This window comes from Rattus norvegicus, chromosome 11 (assembly GCF_036323735.1).
Source record: "Rattus norvegicus strain BN/NHsdMcwi chromosome 11, GRCr8, whole genome shotgun sequence".
NCBI classification, from domain to species: domain Eukaryota; kingdom Metazoa; phylum Chordata; class Mammalia; order Rodentia; family Muridae; genus Rattus; species Rattus norvegicus.
The window spans coordinates 97,903,709-97,930,701 of NC_086029.1; the positions used below are offsets into that span (position 1 = coordinate 97,903,709).

At 41.4% G+C, this 26,993-nt stretch overlaps 1 protein-coding gene across 1 annotated transcript in view; it reads left to right on the forward strand.

The window, feature by feature from the left end:
• Window positions 1–473: 473 nt before the first annotated feature.
• The window catches only part of Fgd4 (FYVE, RhoGEF and PH domain containing 4), a 151,009-nt gene continuing 124,489 nt past the window's right edge, over window positions 474–26,993 (forward strand). Inside the window, exon 1 of the mRNA NM_001415054.1 lies at window positions 474–737. Within this exon, the coding sequence (NP_001401983.1) occupies window positions 587–737 (151 nt within the window). The 5' untranslated portion in view covers window positions 474–586. The remainder of the gene's footprint in view (window positions 738–26,993) is intronic.

The following is a 26,993-nucleotide window of genomic DNA, read 5'->3' on the forward strand; positions in this document are numbered from 1 at the left end:
TGGGCCATGGCCACTCAGAAGGGCTGCAGAAGAAACTGTCTTGTTCCCTTTAAGGTGAGAGCTGTGTTTATTTCTTGAACAGTGCTCCTTACAAGATGATTCGCTTCTTCCCACGCCAGCCAGCGGTGCAGCTGGAATGCCAGCTCTGGGGCTAGCTCTCCTCTGTCAGTTTCAAGGCTTTTTTCCCCTTACCTAAAGTTTTCAGGACTGCGGCCTTAGAGACTTTAGTCTTTCAAGTGTTGTAGGTAACAGCCGTGCAGTTCTTCCGGCATCCCCAGGGCGTGGTCAGTAGGTGAGCTAGTGAGTTTCTGAGGTTCAGGTGAGCCAGACAGGTGCACGCTGCCTCCCCCTGGGCCAATGGGCGACGTCGGTCCCCCCAAGCCTCTTGGGCGCACGGGCGGGACCGCGCTGCGCTCTGGCGATTGGCTGGGCAGCGGAGGCGGCCTGTGCTGGCCTCCGCCCGAGGGTCCGACGGAGTCGGAGCGCAGCGGCCCGGGAAGCGAGGCCGGCGCGGGGCGGCGGGCGCGAGGAGCCGCTCAGCCTGGACGCGCGCAGGCGAGGCTTCCCGGAGTGACCGCAGGCCACCATGAGCAGCGAGAGCGACCATAACTTCAGGCGGGTGGCCATCCGGCGGAAGTCAGGCTCCTACCTGCCTCCCGGGATCCCCCGGCCCTGGAGCAGGCCCTCACCGCACTTGCAGCGCCCTGATCATGTCGCGGTCAGGGGCCAGGCCGCAGGTATGAGTGGGTGAGCGGGCCGGGGTGTGCGGCGTGTTGGGGACCCGCGGTGGGCGTGCCGTGAGTTGGGAGTAGCGGGGGGCGTGTCGTGTGTTGGGGGTCTGGAGGGCGCACGCCGTGGGTTGGGAGTAGCGGGGCGTGCCCTGTGTTGGGGTGCCGGCGGTGACGTGTTGTGTGCTGGGGGTGGAGCGGGGGGGGCGTGCCGAGTGTTTGGGGGGCTGGCGGGGGGGTGGGTTGGCGGGAGTGGAGTGGGTGTGGGCGGGTGCCGTTGGGGGTCCGGGGAGTGGGCTGGTGGCGGTGATGACACCTTCTGTTGCGAAAGGAGACTCCTGATTAGTTACCCCCAAGACACTCTTCCTAGTTAGTTTGTTCTTCCAAAGCTTCAAGAATACGACTAGCTTGTTCTTCAAAAACTAAAGGTGTGTGCTTACAAAAAGTTTTATTAGGAATTGTACAGCCTATTTTCAACATCTGCTATTTCAGTTTCACTAAATTCCTGAGCTTAGTTGACCTTAGTTCCCTGGCGCTCCCTTTTCAGAAGTAGTTAGCCTACTTTCCTGAGGGCAAAAGTCACTCAGAGACAATGTTTACGTTTTTGAATATTTTGAATCTTAAAAAGAAATCTCACCCTTCTTTACTTTCATTTTGTAATGATTGAGCAAGCAGCTTTGATTATTTCAATATGATCACTGTTGAGCTTGGTAAATGTGTTGTCGAGTCCTTGTCTGGAAGCTGAGAAGGTACACGGCAGAAAATCGTGATGAATGAATGATGTGCTGTTAAGTGTGTGCTCACGTTAGGTAAGTCAGGATGTGAGATGAGGCATGGACTGGATCACGGAGACTCCTCTCTAATCATTTCCTGCAGAAGTAAGAAACTGATAAAGTATTCTGGAGGTCACCAAACTGAATGAAAATGTTATTAAGTGACAAAAATGTTTTGCTTTGTCGTCGCAATTTTGTCACCGGCAGTTTTCAGCATGGACACTGGCTAGATGCCTTCCAGCATTAGTGTAGTTATGTCACTTGATTTATTTTCAAATGCTTTGAAGAGGCGATCAAAGTATGGAACATCTTCATTCAGGAGTCACAGCGTAGTCTATAAATTATTTCTGTGAAGCAGCTGTGCTTGTAGGAGAAAGAGTTGTTTACTTTTTTTTTTTTTTAAATTTGTGTCCCTCACACCCCTCCCCCCCCCCTTGCTGAGAATAGAATTAAGGGCATCTGGGCAAGCAGGCTACCACTCAGTGTGCCCAGCTATCCTGTTTTCTTCATCTGTCCTTCTTCTTCTCCTTTTTCTAATTTTTAAATTCAAAGAGAAAGTCTAGCAATTTCAGAAATAGTAGAACAGTAGAGAAGGCTCAGCAGATAAATTAGGTACTTGCTGCCAAACCTAGGAACTGAGTTCCATCCCTGGCACCTACATGATGGAAGGAGATACTCAGTTCTGGTGGGTTGTGCACACATGAGTGCTCCCCAATACAGTGAAGAAATAAAGTTTTAAGAGAAGAAAACAGTTTACAGCTGAGCCTTCTAGTTTTGTTACATGGTATCAGTATTGCTCCTTCCTATGAGTCAGCCTATTCTGGTGTTATTGTCAGTCAACCTTGAGAAATAATTACTTGTATCTGACTAGGTGTAGCTGTTTCCTTCACATAATAGAATCTGTAGCAACCGGAGGAGAAGGACCTAAAACACTGATTACCACCACACCTTGTCGGATTTAAGGAATGTAAGAAGATAAGTGTAGAGCGTGTTTCTTCCTTTGAATCTAATATGGCTTCCTTATTAAATCTCACCAAACCATCCAATATTAAATGACTGTGTACTTCATGAAAAATAAATCAAATTAAATTCTTGGGTAGCACCAGTTCCTTCAGGGGGGAAATTTTTATGTGGAAGCCACCCGGTTGAGATGAATCTGAGTGGACTATCCTCCAGAGGAATGTTACTTTTCTTAAACAAGGAAGAAGGTCAGAGAAGACAAGAAGTTGGTTGCTGTGAAGTATATAGGCCAGCATAGCCTACAGGCTGAGACTGCTCAAAACCAAACAAGCAGCAACCACAAAACCAAAACAACGCCACCAAGAGGACAAAAAGAGAACTCAGTTGTCACCGTTTAGCTAGATTCTGTGGCTATGGAACACTCTACAATACTCTAATTGGGTGTCAAAAGTAATAAAGATGAGGTTGGGGATTTAGCTCAGTGGTAGAGCGCTTCCCTAGCAAGTGCAGGGCCCTGGGTTCGGTCCCCAGCTCCGGAAAAAAAAACAACAAAAAAACAAAAGTAATAAAGATGAAGTCTACACTGTATCGTTGCATTTGCCCGAGAGTTACATCTTCATCTGAGTGAACTGGAGAAGTAAAGTGTTTAACATTGAAGTTTGGGAGCCATGTAGCACTCCTCAGTCCAGTTTTTATCACTAGCTATGAAATTCCCCGGGACTGTGGAAGTGGTGATACTTAATAGGATTGGGAAGTTATACACATCAGTTCTCTGGAACCATTTATTCATTTCCATGTCTCCTCAAATCGGCCACTAAGAAATTCTTTAGTATCTCTTGAATGAACAAATAAGTATTTTCCTCCTACACGTTATAGTAGCTATTATCTACAGGATGCCTTTTAAATGAGATTTGTTGTAATACACATGAATATAGATGCACGTAAATTTATTTTACAAAAATCATACTAGGAAGGAAATGTGATGCTTGTTTCCAGGCGAAGAAGTTGATGCACAGAGAGATTCATTAAGTTGATTGGAGAAGTCAGTTGGTGATTTGGGGTCGGCATTCAAACCTGAAGGTGTCTAACTTGAGGAGATGCTTACCACTTCCTTAGGCGGTGTCTTCATGAATCCTAAGCAAGTGTTTGAGAGGCATTCAGAGGGAGAGGCTCTAGGTAGACCTTTGTCTTGGAAGGAGTATTTTGACGATGGTGGACCCACTGTTTAATTTTTAAAAGAATTTTATTATTTTATGTGTATCTGTGTTTTGCCTGCATGTTGATCTATGCACCATGTCCATGCCTGGTGACCAAGGAGGCAGGAAGGCATTAGAGGCTGGAGTCGTGGACTATTGTGAACCACCATGTGGGTGCTAGAATTAACCTCCAGTGCTCTGGAAGGGCAGCCAGTGCTCTTAACTGCTGAGCCATCTCCTCAGCCTCTCAATTAACGTTCTAAGATTTAGAAGACAGCCACGTATGGTTACTTATACCTGCAATTCTAGCATATGGAGGCTGAGGCAGGAAGTTATCATATGTTCAAAGCCCACAAAGTGAATTATTAGCTCCAGGTCAGTCTGGTTTGAAGAGTAAGATTCTGTCTCATGCCAGCTCAAGAAGCCATTTGGTTACTCATCCTCTCTCAAGATCAATTTCTTCACGGTGAAAATTAGTCTTTTCAGAACAGCCTCTTTCCGTGGATTCTAATTCCCAACAGGAACATCAGGTGAAATCTTCCCTAAAGCTCTAAATGCTATCTGGTGACATTCTTGGCTTGTGGGTTGGTAGGAGCTGTTAGCACATGCTTGAAGTATTCCACACCTGATGTCACAGACATTGCCATGTTGCACACAGAGGTGGGCAGTGGGTGGTTATTAAGGAGTTAAAGACAGCCCAAGATAATTTGATTTATACATTCTAAGGAACATGCACAGTGTCAGATTAAAATGTCTTTGTTAACAGCTGAGATTTTTATCCTATTTATATTGTTATTATTGATGTACTTACTTACACTTTTACCACCTTATTTTGGGCTTTATCCAGCCTTTTTCTGGGCCTTTCTTTTCCCTCTTCCAGAGTGGAATATATGAAAGTCTTGTGGTTGAGAACATCTTTCCTACTCAGTGTTGTTTCTCCTCATTAGCTTATTTCTTTCACTACCCCATTATCTCATGAACTACCTGCAACAATGACAACATTCTGTTGAAAACTGGAATTTGCAGGGGGTGGGAAATGTCTCTTGTGTGGAGGTCAGCCCTTGGTTAAGAGTCTACAAAGTTGATTGACTGACAAGAGTTGTAGTGTTTAGGGCCTTACCTCTAAAACGGCTGTCCCATTGAGGGCCTTGAAAACACTCATGTGAGGTGGAGAGAAGATGCATTGCATTCTGGAGAGTTTATTATAAATATATTTTCTACATATCTCAGCTGTCTCTCCGTCTTGTTTTCTTCCCAGAAAGGCTTTCTACAAGGATTTAGAACTCACAGTCCAGACTAATTGCAGAGGTGGAAGAAGTTTTAGAGTGAACAAGGTTTCTGTTGGCAACTGGTATAGAGGCCATATGTGTATCTGTTTTTTGCCCTTGTCCTAAGAATTTACACAAGGCTGAATTTAAAAGGGGCAGGTTTTTTGGTGGAGAAAATTCTAAGACAGTGTAAATAACGTTGAGCCTATACAATGCTTACGCAGTTTTATAGAACTTTCTGCAGCTCTACAAAGAAGAGCAAATGGGACTAAAAGAAATACAGAATGTACAGTTTGGAGGAGAAAAAAAGAGTGTGTTTAGGAGATTAATGCCTGTGGTGGTTTGAATATGCTTCTCCCAGGGCATGGCACCAGTAGAAGGTGTGGTCTTGTTGGAGGAAGTGTGTCACTATGTGACCGACCCTCTTCCTAGCTGCCTGAGGAGTCAGTCTTCTCCTTCTGAGTAAGATGTAGCTCCTCAGCTCCTCCAATGCCATCCATGCCTTTCTGGACACTGCCATGCTTCATTGATGATAAAGGACTGAACCTCTGAACCTGTAAGCCAGGCCCAATTAAAGGCTGTCTTTTATAAGAGCTGCCTTGGTCACTGTGTCTCTTCACAATGCCACTAAGTGGCTATTTCTTCCTCTGTACTGGAGCATTGGGCAGGGTATCTTCAGGGTAAGATCCCCTCCTTGCTAAGTTTACAGCTTGTGAAAGGAGAAAGCCTAAAGGGTGGCTCACTTCTAGAAAGCAATTGCTTTAACATACAAAAGTGCTGCTAATGGAGTCAAAGAGTGTGGGGGCCCTCCCAGGTTTGCAGTCAAATTTGGCAGGATTGTTGATGTGTAACTGGCTTTGAAGGCATGAAAGATGCAGGAGAAAAGGGCCTTATAGGTTTTTTTTTTCTCCACAGTTTTAGGGAGCTGCTGAAGCCAGACAGTATATGGCTGTGTAGTTCCTGTAAAGCAGTGTAGGCCATTGAATTAGGTTGTGAAATGTAAAGGTTTTGGTGGTGCCCCAAAATGTTAGAAATGCCAGAGCCATAAGACTTCTGCCAAGGAGAACTGTAGACGTAAAGTGGAACCAGCCCGCTGAATATATGTCATAATCAAGAAAGCTGAAGGGGTGAAACATATGAGCTGTGACCCTAGATATGGAGTGATAAGATCTGATATCTGCCCAGCTCAGTTCTGGTCTTACCGCAGTCCAGTCCTTCCTCAATATGCCCTCTTTCCTCTACACTGTGTCACGCTAGATTTGTAATATATAATGTGCTTTTTTGTTTTACTGGAAGCAGTCTAAGAGTCTTGAAATGATGTAGTCTAGGGGTCTTGATCAGGTTCCTTTTCTCTGCCAGTTAACGAATAAAAAGGCAGGAAATATCGATAACAGGTAGCAGCAGAGGAATCTGAAGCAGAGTTAAAGGAAGGTATGTACTGGGCGTGAGGAGAGACACACATGCAACAATCACACAGAGAAAAGACCCTCTTCAAGGCAGAGCGGGGACTTGGAAAACTACAGTCCAGTCTCTTTTCCAGGCTTGGGCTTTTCAAAGCCTCTGAAGAGTAGTAAGTGCCAAGTAAAGTATTTAATGAAGGCTGTCCTTCCTTAGAGGAAAGAACTCAGATGACTATAATACTCTAACATGGATCTTTAGAAACAAGTTTTTACAAGCCTAGTGTTTATGAGTGCCTATATTGAAATTTTCCACTTTTACTTTTGCTTTATTGGTGTATACAAACGGGGTTTGAACAAATTTGACTCCGTGTTACATAAATGCTGCTCTTGGTTACACAGCTAAAGCATGCTTAGGTCCCAGCTGGGAGTTGCCTCTTTACCTGGATGAAGACTGTGCCCTTGGCATTGTTGTTCCGTTCCTATGGTTCATAGGGGTCCTGCCCGGGTAGGACTCTTGGTTACCTCCTGCCTGGGTAGAACCTCCCTCCTTTGGAAGCTTGCATGGTGACTTCTGCTGCCATGAAAGGTGCTCCTCAGGGAGGAGGCATTTAGGTCAGTTATGGTTCATTGGTGTGCGTGGTGTCTGTAACAGTGAGACCTCACCTTCTACCCCTGAAGGCAACAGCCATAGGCTCTATGTTTTGAGACTCTCTTGAGTAGCCTTAAACAAGAACTCAGAAAAGCGTTTCTCACGTCTACTGCTTGTAAGGTGGCGTCTGACTTTTAGAGGGGGTATTTTTAGTTCTGATGAGAAACAGTTCATTCAACTAAATGTATAGAATTATGTGTAGTATAGCTTTTCTTTAGGAGAATGGTTACTGGTATGATTGCTTATGGGCTTGTCAGACTTTTTTTTATCGTTATTTTACTCTCTTTCCTCCTTTTTCTCTATTCCCTCTCTTACATCTCCCCAAGGAGGTGGCCCTCTCCAGTGTCCCCTATTAGATAACATCGTCCTTTGTATTGTTGCTAAACCCACCTAGCTTTGAAGGCATTCTGTCTTAGTCACTGTTCTATGGCTGTGAAGGGACACCTTGACCACAACAACCCTCATAAAGGAAATTATTTAATTGAGGCTTGCTTACGGTTTCAGAGTTCATTCTATTATCGTTATGGTGGAGAACATGGCAGGACGCAGAAGAACATGGTGTTGGAAAAGTAGCTGAGAGTTCTATGTCTGGATTTGCCGGCAGGAAGTGAGAGCCACTAAGACTAACTTGGGCTTTTGGAGTCTGAAAGCCCACCCCCACTGGCTTACTTCCTCCAACAAGGACACAACTCCTAATCCTTCTCAAGTAATGCCACTCTCTATTCAAATCTATGAGTCTATGGGGAGCCATTCTTATTTAAATCACCAAAACTTCCAGGTCAGCAGAACTTGCTGAGGGAACAGGAAGCAAAAATTTTTCTAGTGGGTCATTAAGGGATTGATAGTGAGTGGAACTATTCCCTTTTCCACACCTTGATTCCTAGACATTTGAGTCCTGGCTATGGGAGAAACCATACCTGTATATTGGACACAGGTTCAAAACATACTTCTAGAGAACCTTGCTCTAGCCCTCCAGGTGAATCTCACCTAATTAGTGTTGTAACTGTGTCTTTGAAGGGTCGTTTCACCATTCTATGAGGATGGATGCTTCAGGATCTTCAGACCATCATAAGACCAATGGATTCCATGAGCATGGGAACTCTGTCACACTTGTTTGGCTATGTTTCTTGGTCAGAATCAATGCTGTGTGGAATACCATGACAGTGGCTAAGGCAGTCAGTCTCTAAGTCCATAGATGATAATTTTGGGAGAAGCATTATATGCAGGAAAAGCAAATCTATAACCAGTGTAAGTATCTACTCCAGTAAGGGAAAAGCATTGTCCTGCCCACAAAGAAGTTGGTCCAGTGTATTCAACCTGCCATCAACTCACTGGTTGGTAACCCGGGGAATGATACCGTACAGAATCTCAGCGTTGGTCTCTGCTATTGTAAGACCTGGTACTCAGCAGTAGGTGTAACTTGGGCAGCTTTGATGAATGGAAGTCCACGTGGTCAAGCCCATGCTTTCCTGTCAGCATGGCCACTTTGTTCATGGTTCCACTGAGCAATGATAAGATATAGCTGGAGAAAGACTCTGACTGTCCATAGAATGTGGACTTGATTATTGGACTTCTCCTCAGCTAAAGCCATCTTTTGATGAGCAATTACATGGGTCAAAAGTAACCTTGCATCTTTTACCCATTAGGAGAGATCTATCTTTATACATCTTCTATAGATATCTCTCTCACCAGTTCTTCAATCATGCTCTTTCCAAGTCCTTGACCATCCAATCAGTCCATGGGCTACAGCCTATGCATCAGTACACAGTTTCACATCTGGCCATTTTTCCTTCCAAATAAAGTGTATAGCCATGTGTACTTCCTGAAGTTCTACCTACAGTGAAGATTTTACTTTGCCAGTGTCTTTCATGGTTCTTCCAGAAAAGGGTTGTAATGCTATAGCTGTCTACTTCTCTACTTCTGGGTGGTGCCTGTATAATGTGTAGAACCATCAGTAAACCAAGCCCTAGTCTTTTCTTCCCCAATCACCCCAATCTTAGAGCACACCTCATGTGGCTACAGATATATTCTTGACCACAGACAACATTGTAATGGGAGTAAACATGATAGGCATTTGGGCAACTTCTTTATGTAACTTGTTTGTGTCTTCAGGACCTGCTCAGACCTGATCTAGTATATCCTACTCCATTTGATAATGGGTTGCTGCTGTATATGCCATACTTCTGACTTGGTAGGTCAAATAACATCCAGCTTATGAGGGGCAGCTTAGATCACATAGTAACTGGGTGGCTCATTATTAAACATTCAGCTTTCACTAAAACCCAATAGCAGACCAAGAGCTGTTCACAAATGGGAAATAATTTTCTTCACATGGTGGAAGAACCATATTTCAAAATTTCAAATGTATCTTCTCTGATTTGTTATTTATTATGAAGTCTGCCAATGTCTCTGAACAATATCCCTATCTACCACTGACACTACAAGTACCATCAGTTCCACTAGATTGTATCGTCCAATGGTAGAGCAGCCTGTGTAGCAGCTTGGACCTGCTGAAGAACCCTCTCCCATTCCAGACTCCTCTCAAACTAACAGCTTTCCCAGTCACTTGTTATATGGGACTGAGTAACTCACCCAAGTGAGTAATGCTCTGTCTCCAGAATCCAATAGGCCCACTAAATGTTGTGCTTCTGCCCTGGTGGTGGGAGAGGCCAAGTACAATTACTTACACTTCACCTTAGAAGGAATATCTCTGCATTTCCCACACTGCTGAACCCCTAACAATTTCACGGAGGCTCTTGAATTTTGGTTGGATTTATTTCCCATCCTCTGATAGACTTATATGTTACCAGTGAGGGGTTGCTTCTTCCTGCCCACTCGATCCAAGCAGCATAATGTCATCAATATAGTGAAGCAGAGTGGTATTTTGTGGAAGAGGCAGATGATCAAGATTGCTTTGAACTAAGTTATGACGGAGCTGGAAAAGTTAATACATCCTTGAGGTAAAACTGTAAAGGTATATTACTAGACGTTCCAACTGAGAGCAAACTGCTTCTGATGGTTCTTGTAGACAGGTACAGAGAAAAAGCATTTGCTAGGTCAATAACTGCATACTATGTACTATGTTAATTTGCTCAAGTAAGGGTCCTACTTCTGGTACCAAAGTCTGTATCAGTCAGGGTTTCCTAGAGAAACAGAAGGGTTAGAGTGAATGAATGAATTGATCTGTTTATCATCTATCTATTTATCTAACTAACTGATTGACAGACTGACTGACTGACTGATCTTTATATGATTTATTATAGACTGTGTGCTAGTTAGTTCAACAATGTCTGTTGCCTTACAGAAAGTCCAAGAATCCAGTAGATATCTGATCCTTAAGGCTGAATATCTCAGCTGATTTTCCATGTATGTTAGGCTCTTAAAGAAGTGGGCTCTAATATTAGTAAAGGAATGACTTTGACAGCGAGAGTGAGTGCAAGCAGGCAAAGAGCTTCCCCCTAACCCCCGCCATGCCCTTTATAATTGCAGATAGTATGTATGGCTCTGATTTAGGGTGGGTCTTCCATGTCAAATGATCCATTCAAGAAAAATCCCTCATAGTTGTGCCAGCTGCTTCTGTTTTAGTTCATTTCAGATGTAGCCAAATTGTCAAACAATGTTAGCTGTCATAGAAATCAATCAATATCATTAAGTTTCTTACGTTTCCACAAATGTTCATAGCTTTATATACAGAGTCAGTAAATTTCTTTATTCTCACAAGAGGTGGATCAGAAATATCAAATAAATTTATCTTGCTTGGCTCTTTAAATAGTTCACATCATGGACTTCAGTGTCTTAAGAGGTCATTGAGGTAGACACCTAGCTCCAGATACCACCAGTCCCACAACAGAAATTCATTCTTACAATTCTGTTTCTTTAGAACCACTTTTGCTGACAGTTTATAGCATGTGGAGGTCTCCAGAGGAAGAGGACCAATAAAATGAATGTATATCAAAGAAGATTTGATTGTCTTAGTTTGATACTGGCTGGATTGTCTAATATTGGCTGTGTTTATACTGGAGAGGCTGAGAACTTGGTATCTGGCCAGTCCAAAAAATGTCTCTCAGGAATCCCAATCTGATGACAACAGCCTGAAGGATTCCTGAAGGCCGCTGTTCTGCAGTACACATTGGATGGCTGTAGTACTTTAAATGAGAATGACTCTTATAGGCTCAAATATTTGAATGCTTAGTCACTAGGGAGTAAAACTGTTTGAGAAGAATGAGATAGATTAGGTGGTATAGCCCTGTTAAAGCAGGAGAGGCCTTTTAGAGGAAGTGTGTTGCTGTGAGATTTGTGATTTCAAAAGCTCACATTAGGACCAGTGTCTGTCTGTCTTTCTGTCTCTGTGTCTCTGTCTGTCTCTGTCTCTGTCTGTCTCTGTGTCTCTGTCTCTCTCTGTCTCTGTCTCTCTCATTGTCTCTGTGTCTCTGTCTCTCTCTCCCCCTCCCTTTCCCTCTCTCTCTCTCTCCTTACTGCCTGCCCACAGACGAGGATGCAAAGCTCTCAGCTACTGCTCTAGTCCCATGGCTGTGAGCTTTCTGGCATTATAATCATGCCCTGTAAAACTGTTAGCAAGTCTCTAATTAAATGCTTTGTTTCATAAGAGTTGCTTTGCTCATAGTGTCTCTTCACAGCAATAGAACAGTGACTAAGACAGTAACCTAAGAAGTTGGGTTTCAGTATCAGCTGCAGCAGCTGTACAGTGTGAGCAAGAACAAGGAGAAACGCAAAATCAGGATAAATGAACTCACCAGTGAAAAAGAAAGGCAAGCAGGCAAAGTGTCCTCTTGTATGTGGACTGTCTCCTCCCACCCTTTCCCCAAATACAGCTCACATGTAAGATGAGTCTTCCCGACACGTGAAAATGGAAGTTAATATATTGTATTATATTATTATGACATACTATAATAATACAGTTCATATAATAGGAAAGTACCTCATAAGCTGAGGTTAACCTAAAACAGTTGTTCACAAGTACACCCAAAGGCCTGTCTTTTTTGCTAATTTTAAATACTGTTATTAGAATTACCTATCACACTTCTCAAAATTAGAATATATTACAAAGTCAATATTTCAGCGTATGTCTTGTATGTTAGCTCTTAATCATGATATTTTTCTCTGATCTATTAGCAATGGTATTTGAAAATGCTAATGGTATAAAAGTCCTGGAAAGAATAGGAATTCAAGGCCCACACCTGAACATAGTAAAAGCCATATACAGCAAACCAGTTGCTAACATTAAACTAAATGGAGAGAAACTTGAAGCAATCCCACTAAAATCAGGGACTAGACAAGGCTGCCCACTCTCTCCCTACTTATTCAATATAGTTCTTGAAGTTCTAGCCAGAGCAATCAGACAACAAAAGGAGGTCAAGGGGATACAGATCGGAAAAGAAGAAGTCAAAATATCACTATTTGCAGATGATATGATAGTATATTTAAGTGATCCCAAAAGTTCCACCAGAGAACTACTAAAGCTGATAAACAACTTCAGCAAAGTGGCTGGGTATAAAATTAACTCAAATAAATCAGTTGCCTTCCTCTATACAAAAGAGAAACAAGCCGAGAAAGAAATTAGGGAAACGACACCCTTCATAATAGACCCAAATAATATAAAGTACCTCAGAGTGACTTTAACAAAGCAAGTAAAAGATCTGTACAATAAGAACTTCAAGACACTGAAGAAGGAAATTGAAGAAGACCTCAGAAGATGGAAAGATCTCCCATGCTCATGGATTGGCAGGATTAATATAGTAAAAATGGCCATTTTACCAAAAGCAATCTACAGATTCAATGCAATCCCCATCAAAATACCAATCGAATTCTTCAAAGAGTTAGACAGAACAATTTGCAAATTCATCTGGAATGACAAAAAGCCCAGGATAGCTAAAGCTATCCTCAACAATAAAAGGACTTCAGGGGGAATCACTATCCCTGAACTCAAGCAGTATTACAGAGCAATAGTGATTAAAAACTGCATGGTATTGGTACAGAGACAGACAGAAAGACCAATGGAATAGAATTGAAGACCCAGAAATGAACCCACACACCTATGGTCACTTGATTTTTGACAAAGGAGCCAAAACCATCCAATGGAAAAAAGATAGCATTTTCAGCAAATGGTGCTGGTTCAACTGGAGGTCAACATGTAGAAGAATGCAGATCGATCCATGCTTATCACCCTGTACAAAGCTTAAGTCCAAGTGGATCAAGGACCTCCACATCAAACCAGACACACTCAAACTAATAGAAGAAAAACTAGGGAAGCATCTGGAACACATGGGCACTGGAAAAATTTCCTAAACAAAACACCAATGGCTTACGCTCTAAGATCAAGAATCGACAAATGGGATCTCATAAAACTGCAAAGCTTCTGTAAGGCAAAGGATACTGTGGTTAGGACAAAACGGCAACCAACAGATTGGGAAAAGATCTTTACCAATCCTACAACAGATAGAGGCCTTATATCCAAAATATACAAAGAACTCAAGAAGTTAGACCGCAGGGAGACAAATAACCCTATTAAAAAATGGGATTCAGAGCTAAACAAAGAATTCACAGCTGAGGAATGCCAAATGGCTGAGAAACACCTAAAGAAATGTTCAACATCTTTAGTCATAAGGGAAATGCAAATCAAAACAACCCTGAGATTTCACCTCACACCAGTGAGAATGGCTAAGATCAAAAACTCAGGTGACAGCAGATGCTGGCGAGGATGTGGAGAAAGAGGAACACTCCTCCATTGTTGGTGGGATTGCAGACTGGTAAAACCATTCTGGAAATCAGTCTGGAGGTTCCTCAGAAAATTGGACATTGAACTGCCTGAGGATCCAGCTATACCTCTCTTGGGCATATACCCAAAAGATGCCTCAACATATAAAAGAGACACGTGCTCCACTATGTTCATCGCAGCCTTATTTATAATAGCCAGAAAATGGAAAGAACCCAGATGCCCTTCAACAGAGGAATGGATACAGAAAATGTGGTACATCTACACAATGGAATATTACTCAGCTATCAAAAACAACGAGTTTATGAAATTCGTAGGCAAATGGTTGGAACTGGAAAATATCATCCTGAGTGAGCTAACCCAATCACAGAAAGACATACATGGTATGCACTCATTGATAAGTGGCTATTAGCCCAAATGCTTGAATTACCCTAGATCCCTAGAACAAACGAAACTCAAGACAGATGATCAAAATGTGAATGCTTCACTCCTTCTTTAAATGAGGAAAAAGAATACCCTTGGCAGGGAAGGGAGAGGCAAAGATTAAAACAGAGACTGAAGGAACACCCATTCAGAGCCTGCCCCACATTTGGCCCATACATATACAGCCACCCAATTAGACAAGATGGATGAAGCAAAGAAGTGCAGACCGACAGGAGCCGGATGTAGATCGCTCCTGAGAGACACAGCCAGAATACAGCAAATACAGAGGCGAATGCCAGCAGCAAACCACTGAACTGAGAATAGGTCCCCTATTGAAGGAATCAGAGAAAGAACTGGAAGAGCTTGAAGGGGCTCGAGACCCCAAAAGTACAACAATGCCAAGCAACCAGAGCTTCCAGGGACTAAGCCACTACCTAAAGACTATACATGGACTGACCCTGGACTCTGACCCCATAGGTAGCAATGAATATCCTAGTAAGAGCACCAGTGGAAGGGGAAGCCCTGGGTCCTGCTAAGACTGAACCCCCAGTGAACTAGTCTATGGGGGGAGGGCGGCAATGGGGGGAGGGTTGGGAGCGGAACACCCATAAGGAAGGGGAGAGGGGAGGGGGATGTTTGCCCGGAAACCGGGAAAGGGAATAACACTCGAAATGTATATAAGAAATACTCAAGTTAATAAAAAAAATGGGGTTCAGAGCTAAACAAAGAATTCACAGCTGAGGAATGCCAAATGGCTGAGAAACACCTAAAGAAATGTTCAACATCTTTAGTCATAAGGGAAATGCAAATCAAAACAACCCTGAGATTTCACCTCACACCAGTGAGAATGGCTAAGATCAAAAACTCAGGGGACAGCAGATGCTGGCGAGGATGTGGAGAAAGAGGAACACTCCTCCATTGTTGGTGGGATTGCATACTGGTACAACCATTCTGGAAATCAGTCTGGAGGATCCTCAGAAAATTGGACATTGAACTACCTGAGGGTCCAGCTATACCTCTCTTGGGCATATACCCAAAAGATGCCCCAACATATAAAGAAGACACGTGCTCCACTATGTTCATCGCAGCCTTATTTATAATAGCCAGAAGCTGGAAAGAACCCAGATGCCCTTCAACAGAGGAATGGATACAGAAAATGTGGTACATCTATACAATGGAATATTACTCAGCTATCAAAAACAACGACTTTATGAAATTCGTAGGCAAATGGTTGGAACTGGAAAATATCATCCTGAGTGAGCTAACCCAATCACAGAAAGACATACATGGTATGCACTCATTGATAAGTGGCTATTAGCCCAAATGCTTGAATTACCCTAGATGCCTAGAACAAATGAAACTCAAGACGGATGATCAAAATGTGAATGCTTCACTCCTTCTTTAAAAGGGGAACAAGAATACCCTTGGCAGGGAAGAGAGAGGCAAAGATTAAAACAGAGACTGAAGGAACACCCATTCAGAGCCTGCCCCACATGTGGCCCATACATATACAGCCACCCAATTAGACAAGATGGATGAAGCAAAGAAGTGCAGACTGACAGGAGCCGGATGTAGATCGCTCCTGAGAGACACAGCCAGAATACAGCAAATACAGAGGTGAATGCCAGCAGCAAACCACTGAACTGAGAATAGGACCCCCGTTGAAGGAATCAGAGAAAGAACTGGAAGAGCTTGAAGGGGCTCGAGACTCCATATGTACAACAATGCCAAGCAACCAGAGCTTCCAGGAACTAAGTCACTACCTAAAGACTATACATGGACTGACCCTGGACTCTGACCTCATAGGTAGCAATGAATATCCTAGTAAGAGCACCAGTGGAAGGGGAAGCCCTGGGTCCTGCTAAGACTGAACCCCCAGTGAACTAGACTGTTGGGGGGAGGGCGGCAATGGGGGGAGGGTTGGGAGGGGAACACCCATAAGGAAGGGGAGGGGGGAGGGGGATGTTTGCCCGGATACCGGGAAAGGGAATAACACCGAAATGTATATAAGAAATACTCAAGTTAATAAAAAAAATAAAATGTAAATAAAAAATTTTTTTCTTTCATTTTTAGTTAGCTTTGTAAAGCATAACTTAAATGAAAAATAATTATATGAGCAAAAAAAAAGAAAATGCCAGATTTTTCTAATAAAATCACTATTAAGTTTTTATCATTATCATTACTGTTGAGTTTTAGCATATGATTATATTGATTGTACACAAGATTGAATGAATCTGGTGTGAATGAATGTGTCAATGAATCTAATGAACACACTGGTATGTATTATTTGTTCCTATGTCTGGATTTTATAAGTTACTCACCAAATTCAACATAGTGATATTCTTGTGTTTGTTTTTGTTAGTATAATATTCAGATAGAAAATATACTTTGGGAAAGTTAGTTTTGAGTCAAATTCATCTAGGATAACATATAAGAATTCAAATAACTAAAATGGCTATCCAATTGCGATGGAATGTGTCTGTAACCTCAGCTCTTAAAAGTCTGAGACAGAATTTTTACAGAGTACTGAGAAATTCTATAAAAAGCAAAACAAACAAACAAACAAACAAAACCCTCCTGGCAGAAATGTAAGAACACCGTGTAGTTTAAAGTGGCTATGTATTCACATTGGTTACAAACTATGCTTTGTAATTGTTACTTTCTTCTTTGTAAAGTTTTAACGGTAGCCTTCTAAATTGTAACTTTATTTTGGTTTATGCATACAAACAATGTATACCAGTTATGTAACTGTGGTAACAAAGCCTGGTACCTTAGGAGACAGTAGTGCTTGTGCCAAGGTCTGCTGTTTGGGTGCCATTAACTACAGATCTATTGTGATTTCAATGCCCATTGTCTACTGCACAGTTAAGTTAGTGTTTTTCTTTTCTATTTTATCCTAATATTACAGTATCTTCGTCTGGCTATCCATCTTAAACAACAGATTCCTGTAATGTGCAGTCATCCTTACACTTGTGTAGTAACATAAGTGTTTAAAGTTACTTTGCACCAATATACAATTTGACAGGAAAATAAGAAAAAACCCTGTCTCTCTTTGGATGCAGCTAACCACACTTAGGAACATTGACATCTTCGTTCTCTGCTTTCGGGCAGTTAGCTTTACTGTTACCCGTTCATGCACTTGCTGAGATTTGCAAGCCTTTTCCGCCCCTGTATTCTAATGTACTCCTGTACTTTAGCATTTGCCTTCTCTATTTATTTTCTGTCAAGAGACAGTTCTATATTCATTTCCTTAACATTAAACTCGAACCAGCCATGGTTATATATTCCTTTAATCCTGGCCTTCTGAGAAGCAGGAGGATTTCTATGAATTTGAGGCTAGCCTGGACTCCATATCAAGTTTCAGATCTAAAAACAAAAACCTTTGATTTTTATCTAAGTTTCCAGATGTTTGTAAATATAGATAAAATTTTAGACAAGTATAAATGCAAAAATGTTTAGGGTCTTCTTCACCACCCTCATTTTGTTAAGAAATCTAGTGACAGTAAGGGAGAAAAATGCTACCAACGTGTCCAAGAAGTACTAGTAATGGTGGATTGTGTTATCCTGATGTTATAAGCAATGAAGGTAGTCTTCAGGGACTCTGAAGTTGTATCACAACTGACTCAGATAGTGGTAAAGATATCTGCTATGAGGTGGTATCTTCTGTACAGGGTAGGGAAACTGTGCTTACAAAATCTCAACAGTATGGTTGCCTGTACAACAGAAAGACCTGTAAATGGCAGCACCCGTTGCCATGCCAATGTGTACTGGCAGAAATCTCACGTAATGACTTGTTGAGAGGCTGACATCAGTCTTCTTAAGGGATGAACCTCAGATAGGTCTTTCAATTCCTAGTGATCAGACCTAAATACAGATACATATTAGCAATACTAAATGAACTAAGGAAGTTGTGTTTGTAAATATATACATATATATATTTACATTGTAATAATAATTAAAGATAGGGGGCCATGGATTTGAGCAGGAATAGGGAGGCATGGGAGGAGTTGGAGGGAGGGAAAGGAGAAATAATATAGATACAGTACTCACATATGAACGTCTCAAAAAATAAAGATGCCTTAATCACCTTGACATTTAAATGATAAGGATTATTAGAAATTTGAATAATTTTAAAAGGGGGCAATGGAGATGGCTCAGTGGGTAAGCATACTTGCTGGGCAAGTATAAGGTCTTGAGTTAGAACTCCCAGCACCCACATAAGAAGCTGGGTATGGAGGACCATTGTAGCTGACTGGCAGTGGGAGTCTCCCTCCTTTTTAGTGGGAGACCCTGTGGAAATAATGTGGAGAGTGATGGAGTCAGGCACACGAACCTGCATCAAGCATGTTTACCTGCACACTATATGAATGCACAAAACCACAAGCACACATTTCAAATTCAGACTGAAGATTTTATTAAGTATTTTCTGGATCTTATCTTTACTTAAAGCCAGGAGGCTCCTTTGTGCTAAGATAGTATTAGAGTGAAGTTCTGCCGCTCTTTGGACAGTGAACTCCAAGACACATGAACTAGTGATGAACATTGTAGGGATCCTGAACATGACCTAGTTCCACTACTGTACAGCTCATGTGTTGATTCAACCCCTCCCCACCCCAGAGTTGTTCAGTAGAACAGCCTTGACTCTATTGCTGGATAAAGCCACTTTCTGCTTTTATGTTTCTTTAAAATTCTATGCACAATGTATTTTACCTTTTTTTTTTCAATAAGCAAGAGGGTTTAATGATCCAGTGCACTGGAGTGGCCCTGTAATTGGGACAGGGGTGAGCCCGAATGACAAAAGCACACATTTTTCATACACTTGTGGAGGACAGACTTGACCCTTACATTCATCATTGGTGAGATATTTTTACACATGGATGGGGGACTGCTAAGGGCCCTTCCCTTTTCGCTTTACCTTTTTTTTAACGGATGTTTCTGAATTGAAGGATTATCTAGAAATGAAGTTTGTGTTCATGAAGACAAGCTTTGGAAGGATGAAGGGCAACAAGTCCTTGTGTTTGGGCTTTGTACTCCTTGGCTCTGGAATGAAAAGCTGATGGTTTATGTTTGTTGACAGAAGGAAGTGTTTGGTATTCAGGTTTGTGAATCCTGTTGCCAGCAGGTGGCAGTGGAGAGGTGATCTTCAGGCTAAGGAAGCCTACCAGTGGCTATCGGTGTCTGGGAGGTAGAATCTGGTTAGTCACAGAGTCACAGGGCAAGAGTGAATGCCTTAGCATCATGGTGCCATTTATTTGTTATTCTAACTCTCCCAGTGAAATGTGTTACTTGGAACTTAGCACTTCAAAAGTGTGAATCTTAACTGTGGAAACTGTAAATTCAAAGGAAGCAAGACCCTGTAATGCTGTTGTTTAGATATACAAGAAGTCCACATGACAGGGAAAATGTCTCAGTCAGCAGTCTTTGCCTTGCAAGCATGAAGACCTGACTTCAATTCCTGGAACCCATGGGTTTTTGTTTGTTTGTTTGTTTGTTTGTTTGGTTGGTTGGTTGGTTGGTTGGTTTTTGTGCCAGGTATTAGATGCAGGCAGATCTCTGGTGCTTGCTAATCAGAAACTTACCCTACTGGCTGATTTGCATATCAACAAGAAACCTTTTCTCAACCCAGACCACAGACAAAAATTGTGAAAAACAAGTGATGGTGGACACATTAGGCTGTCCTTTGCATCCCACATGTACCTGTACATGCATGTACCTTCACCACACCTGCAACACACACACACACACACACACACACACACACACACACACACACACACACACACAAAATCCTTCCTAGGAACTCAGGACTAATTACTTGTCAATCTTGTTCCTTGCTTTCTAGTTCACTCCAGTAGTTGCTGTCATGCTGTTGCTCAAGTTGTAATCTATGGAGAAGGATTAGTGACTAGAAGATATTCTACTTCTGATTACCCATAATCCTTAACATAGGCTCTATATGGTTCAAGCCAGATCAACAGGTCAATATGTGTTGATAACTATATGGCACCACTCACTGCCATAGGAGCTATTGCACAGGGCTGTGTGAGTTAAATAGGAGCCATATGTGGAATACATAGATGCTTTTGTCTTGTACCTGCCTGCCCTTTCCCTAGTGATTCTTTTTATACCTGTACTTATTTTTCTCTTAAGAATATTTTAGTGATCTGTATTTACAACCAAAACAAGATGAAAAACTGTATGTAGCCTGGATTTTTAAAGCTGTCATTGTTTTGTTTGTCATGGCAATAGATGTTTTTGCAGTAATATAACTATAAAAACTGAATATACAATGCTTTTCCACTTGGTTGTATGAGAGCAAGCAATCCTCTGATTTAGAATAGTGGCTTTGGAGCCTTGTACCCATAGTCTAATAGGAAGCTGGGTGTCCTTCTATATTTGCAGTAAATGTAACTGTTCTGTGAACTTCTCTATCTGCAGTAAATGTATCTATTGTGTGTGTGTGTACTCATGTATCTGCAGTAATGTATCTATTCTGTGTACTCCTGTATCTGCAGTAAATGTATCTATTCTGTGTACTCCTGTATCTGCAATAATATATCTATTCTGTGTACTCCTGTATCTGCAGTAAATGTATCTATTCTGTGTGTGTACTCTTGTATCTGCAGCAAATGTATTTATTCTGTGTACTCCTGTATCTGCAGTAAATGTATCTATTCTGTGTACTCTTGTATCTGCAGTAAATGTATCTATTCTGTGTACCTGTCTCCAAACAAAGCAATATGAGACAAACAAACAAACCCTCCAAAAATACCATTAAATTCCTTTTGTGTTGGCTTTCTATATGCTGGGTTGGGAACTAATACTGTAAGATTTGCAGCAGCCCTGGACTCAATGTTGGTAAAACATAGATCCCGGCAAGACTCCTAGGGATAATTGTCAGTGCTAGACAAGTAGCCCTCAGTAGGGAACTGTTATAACAGGCTCTGCTGGGTCTTAATGCCTGAGGTGAGTCTTCTAGTGCTTCTCTCCCTCCTCCTCCCTTCCCTTTTCTCCCCCTTCCTCCCCTCCCTCCTTCCCTCCTTCCTTTCAAGAGTTTAAGAAGGATTGGTTTCAAAGTCTGCTAATATTCTGTCGGCAATCCATCTGGACCTGTTTGTTTGTTTGTTTTTTGTTTCTGAGTTGGTAGGATTTTTATTGCCGTCTCACTCTCCCTCTGTGTTGTGTCTCTGTTTAGATTGTTGGACTCTTTGACAATTTGGATGCATCAAGAAACTCATCCATCTCTTTTAGATTTTCCAACTTAATGAAGTACAGGTTTTAAAAGTATTCCCTTAAACCATTCTGTATTTCTTGGTGCCTGTTGCTTTCCTGTTTATTTCTGACTCTGTCAATTGAATTTCTCTATTTATTTTGGTTAGTCGGTCTGAGGATTGGTCTTATTTATCTTCTCAGAGAACAAGCTCTTGATCATTGGTTCTTTGTATGTTTTCATTTATATTTCATTAATTTCTGCTTTGATTTTTATTATTTTTTGCTGTCTACTGTGTTTGGAATTGGTTTGTTCTATTACTGAATTCTTGTTTTCTTTCTCTTTATCATCATCATCATCATCATTTTTACTTTAAATGTAGGTGCTTAGAGCTATACATTTCTGTCTTAGACCTGCTTATTATGTGTGTAGTAGAAATTATATTGGTCTAGTAAAGTGGTACTAGTAGATTTTCTTGTAAGATCTATCACCTCACTAACCCTGAGAAGCTGGCTAAGATTTCTAGTCCCAGATGTGATTTGCCTCTCGTTGAGGGGTCTTAAGCTTAATTGGATACTTGGTTACAACCGATGTGTGATTGTCCCTTATTGCACCTTTATGGATATTTAGCCATGCTGATCAGTGTTCGGGTTCATAGACGTTGAGTCTGGATAATTGCTCCCTTCTGTAGCAGCTATAATATTTCCTGGAACCGTGGAAACAATACTGAAGGAAGAACATTTTCAGGTTGGATTCAGTTCAAAAAATCTGACTCCAGTATCTTAAGTGTGTAGTGTCTTAAGGAATAGAGGTCCACCCTCAACCTCTGAAGGTAATCAAGGGCAACAGCAGTTGTCTATATTATTTCAGAAATTACTTGGACTACCCTAGCCAACATTTGAGAAGAAACTTCTTATACTGGTACTATGGATTTTGTTAGTATAGTTTTTGTGAGGAATATTGTAAGCTCAGTGGCACATATATACATATATAATGTATATATGTGTATACTTATTATTTTATCTAAGTTTAGGTAAATATAAATTAATAAACTTACCTGCTGCTCTATCAAACAACCCTAGCCTTTTGTTAATAATTATTTACTTTGCATTCTGATCACAGCTTTCCCTCCCTCTTCTCTTTCAAGTCCTTCTTTCTCAACTTACCTTCCAACCATCCACCCCTCTTCCCTATCTCCTTTGAAAAGGGGAGGCATCCCATGGATGTCAACCTTCCTTGGCTTATCAAATTGCACTAGAACTAGGCTCATCTTCTTCTATTGAGACCAGACAAGGTAGCCCAGTTAGGCAAAGACTCTAAAACCAGGCAACAGAGTCAGAGACAACCCCTGCTGCTGCTTTAGGAGTCCCACACAAAGACCAAGCTGCACAACTGTTACAAGTCTGCACAGGGTCAAGGACTGCCCCATTCATGCTTTCTGGTTGGCAGTCTAGTCTCTGTGGGTCCTTAATGGCCCATGTTAGTTGATTCTGTAGGTTTTCTTATGGTGTCCTTGACCTCTCTGGTTCCTTCAATCCTTCCTTCCCCTCTTTCTCTTGTGGGTCTCTGCATCAGTTTCCATCAGTTGCTGGGTGTAACCTCTCTGGTGAGACTTACGCTAGACTCCTGTCTGCAAGTATAGCAGAATATTATAAATATTGTTAGGGATAGGCTCCCTCTCATGTCATGGGTCTCAACTTGGACCAGACATTGACTGACCATTCCCTCAATTTCTGCACCATCTTTATCATTGTGTATCTTGTAGTCAAGATGAGTTGTAGACCTTAAGGTTTTGTGGCTATGTTGATGTGTTCCCAGTCCCTTCATTGGAAGTCTTTCTAGGTTACAGGAGATGGCTGGTCCAGGTTCCATTTTCTCCATTGCTAGGAATTTTAGTTACTCTTAGATTCGTGGGAGTTTCCATTGTCCTAGGTTTCTAGCTCTTTCCAAAGATGCTTCCTCACACCCAATTCCAGTTGTCTCTCCCAGTATTCTTTTCTTAGTCCTTCCTCCACTTGATACCTCCTGTTCCCATCCCTACCTCTCCCCTACACAATCCCCTCACTCCATCCATCCCCTATGTCTATTCTATTTCCCCTTCTTAGTGAGGTTCGAGTCCCCATACTGGGCCCTACTAGTTACTTAGCTTTGTTGGGTCTGTGGATTGTAGCATGGTATTCTGTACTTTGTGGCTGATATCTACTTATCAGTGAGTACATACTATATTTGATTTTCTAGATCTGGGTTTCCTCACTCAAAATGATATTTTCTTGTACCATTCATTTGCCAGCAAATTTCATGATGTCATTGTTTTTAATAGCTAAATAATATTCCATTGTGGAAATGTACCACATTTTCTTTATCTATTCTTCATCTGAAGGATATCGAGGTTGTTTCTAGTTTCTGACTATTATGAGTAAAGTTTCTATGAACATAGTAAGTGTCCCTTATGTATAGTAGAGCATATTTTGGGTGTATACTGAGGAGTATTATAACTGGGTCTTGAGGTAGAACTATTCCCAGTTTTCTGAGAAACTGCTAAATTGATTTCCAAAATGGTTGTACAAGTTTGCACTCATACCGGCAATGGAAGAGCATTCCCCATGCTCCCTGTCCTCACCAGCATGCACTGTCACTTGAGTTTTTTTTTTTTTCTTAGCCATTCTATCCAGTATAAGATGGACTCTCAGGGTGGTTTTGATTTGCATTTCCATGGTAAATAAGGATGTTGAACATTTCAACTCTAATAGTGCTTCTCAACCATTAGAGATTCCTCTGTTGAGAATTCTCTGTTTAGCTCTGTACTCCACTTTTAAATTGGGTTATTTGGTTTGTTGATGTCTAGTTTCTTGATTTCTTTATATACTTTGGATATTATTCCTCTGTCAGATGTAGGGTTTTTAAAGATATTTTTCTATTCTGTAGGCTGCTATTTTGTCCTGTTGAAAGTATCCTTTGCCCTACAGAAGCTTTTCAGTTTCATGAGGTCTCATTTATTGTTGATCTTAGTGCCTGAGCTATTGGTATTCTTTTCAGAAAATTGTCTCCTGTGCCAATGAGTTCAAGTCTAGTCCATTCCTTCTCTTCTATGATGTTTAGTGTATCTGATTTTATGTTGAGGTCTCTGATCCACTTGGACTTGAGTTTTGTGAGGGTAATAAATGTGGGTCTATCTTCGCATTCGTCTACATGCAGACATCCGGTCAGACCAGCACCATTTGTTGAAAATTCTTTCTTTTTTTCATTGTGGCTTCTTTGTCAAAACTCAAGTGTCCATAGGTTTGTGAGTTTACTTCTGGTTCTTTGATTAGGTTCCATTGACAAACCAACCTGTCTGTTTCTATATCAATACCATGCAAGTTTTCCTGGTACAGCAGGCCTGATAAAGGTAGGAGGAGTGGAGGGGTGTATTTCTTGTATGTAGCAGAATGAGGGATCCTATTTTCACATCCGTTCTGTTACCCTGTGTCTTTTTATTGGGAAATTGAGTGCATTGTTGTTGAGATATGTTAAGACCAATGTTTGTTAATTTCTGTTATTTTGATGGTGGTGGTGGTGGTAGTATGCACACACACACACACACGCTTTCCTTCCATTGGTTTCACTTGTGTGGAATTATTTATAACCTGTGTTTTCTTGGGTGTAGTTAACCTCCTTGAGTAGTAGTTTTCTTCTATGGTTTTATTGAAAATATTTTCTGGACCTTTGAGCTGGGAACCTTCTCTTTCTTAGTTTTGGTCTTTTAATAGTGTCTCAGATTTAGAAAATGTTTTGTATCAGGAAATTTTTAGATTTAACATTTTCTTTCACTAATATATCCATTTCTTCTATTATATCTTCAACCTCTGAGATTCTTTCTTCCATCTCTTGTATTTCGTTTGTGAAGCTTGCCTCTGTAATTTCCTTCCTTCCTTCCTTCCTTCCTTCCTTCCTTCCTTCCTTCCTTCCTTCCTTCTCTTTAGTGTGTTCCTTTTTATTCTGTACTAGAACTTGTGCATCTGGAATGGTTGATTGGTTGGGTTATTTTAATTTTGTTTTCTTGTATTTTTGTTCAGGCCACCTGTCTTCTCTCAGTGGAGGTGTTTGCCACATTCAGGAAAGGACTAAATCTTTGTGGGGTAGAGATGCCATTTTCCTTTGTGGCTCTGGTGCAGGAAGTTCTGCAGCAACCAAGGTTGGCCTTAGCAAGGAAGCCATGGTCTTCTCCTTTGTGCAGAAGGCCTTGGGATCCTAGGAACTAAAGGCAGACTCTTGGCAGGTGTCTGGTGCCTGCATCCTGGATTATGTCCTAGACAGTGTCACCAGGCTCAGTGTCAACTGAGGCTCAGTTGCTCAGTGCCATGCAGGGTGGGTTCTTTGTGCAAGAGGTTTCTCAGAAATGTAGTTGAGTCTAAGTTGGAGAAGATGGGGTCCCCTACATGATATGGTAGTATGTGCTGCCTGGGCTCCAGGTGGTCTTGAAAAAGAGCAATGTGTGAGGAATCACTGTATCAAATCCTAAGACTTTTTAAAAAAATTAGTTCAAAACTGGTATTGGTAGAGTGATAGACAAATAAAGGAAACAATACAAAACCCAGAAAATAGCCACCTGAAAAATTGCAGCAGTATTAAAATCAAGGAAGGATGAATCAAAATGTTTCCTACTAAATACTTATGGACCTTGGAAAGAAAGAAAGAGAGGGAGGGAGGGAGGAAAGGAGGGACAGAAGGAGGAAGAGAGGGAGGAAAGAAAAACCCACTGAACCTACACTATGTGTAACCTTTTAAACTAATGACACAATATTGTACTCTACAAGTTCGTGCTGAGAAACCACAGGGTAAAGTCACCACAGTTCCTCATGTATTAGTACAAGTTAACTTTGCATTTGTGCTTATTCTCAGCTATGTTCATAGCTATTCATAACTACATGTAACTGAGCCATAGAGCAGACATTGTCCATGGACCTCATATTACAGATAGGTTACAGATCTAAATGTAAAACTTAAAACTGTCTTCATTTTAAAAGAAGGTATGACGAGGTGGGGGGGCATGGGTGGTGCAGGTGGGGGGTGTTGGCTCAGCAGTTAAGAACACTGGCTGTTCTTTCAAAGGACATGGCTTCAATTCCCAGCACCACATGGCAGTTCAGAACTCTCTGTAATTCCAGTCCCAGAGGAATTTGCACCCTCACACATATATATTCAGGCAAAAGATCAGCGAACATAAAATTAAATAAAAGAAGACATAGGAAAATATTTTTCTTTGTGTGACTTAGAAAAAAGTCCTAAGCATAATTTATAAAAGAAAATATATGGTAAATTGAATCATCTAAATTAAAATTTTATACTTTGTATAAGACTATAATTTAGTGAAAGAATTCACTCTTAGCATATATGAGGTTTGGGTTGAAAGTTCTCAGACATTAAAATAAAAGTATACATTGAAAAAAATAAAAAATGGAAAATGGCCAGACAGTATAAAGACATTAGTGTACTCAAAAGGAGAGCAAATAACATATAAAACCAGTTAGGTGCATTGTGAAAACACTCATGTGTGAATGGCCATACCAATTACTTGCAATGGCCAAAGACTGCGAACAATCACGTCTTCTTTAGAATATGGTTGGTTAAGTCACTGGTGACATAGCCATACGATAGAATCCTATGTAAGAGG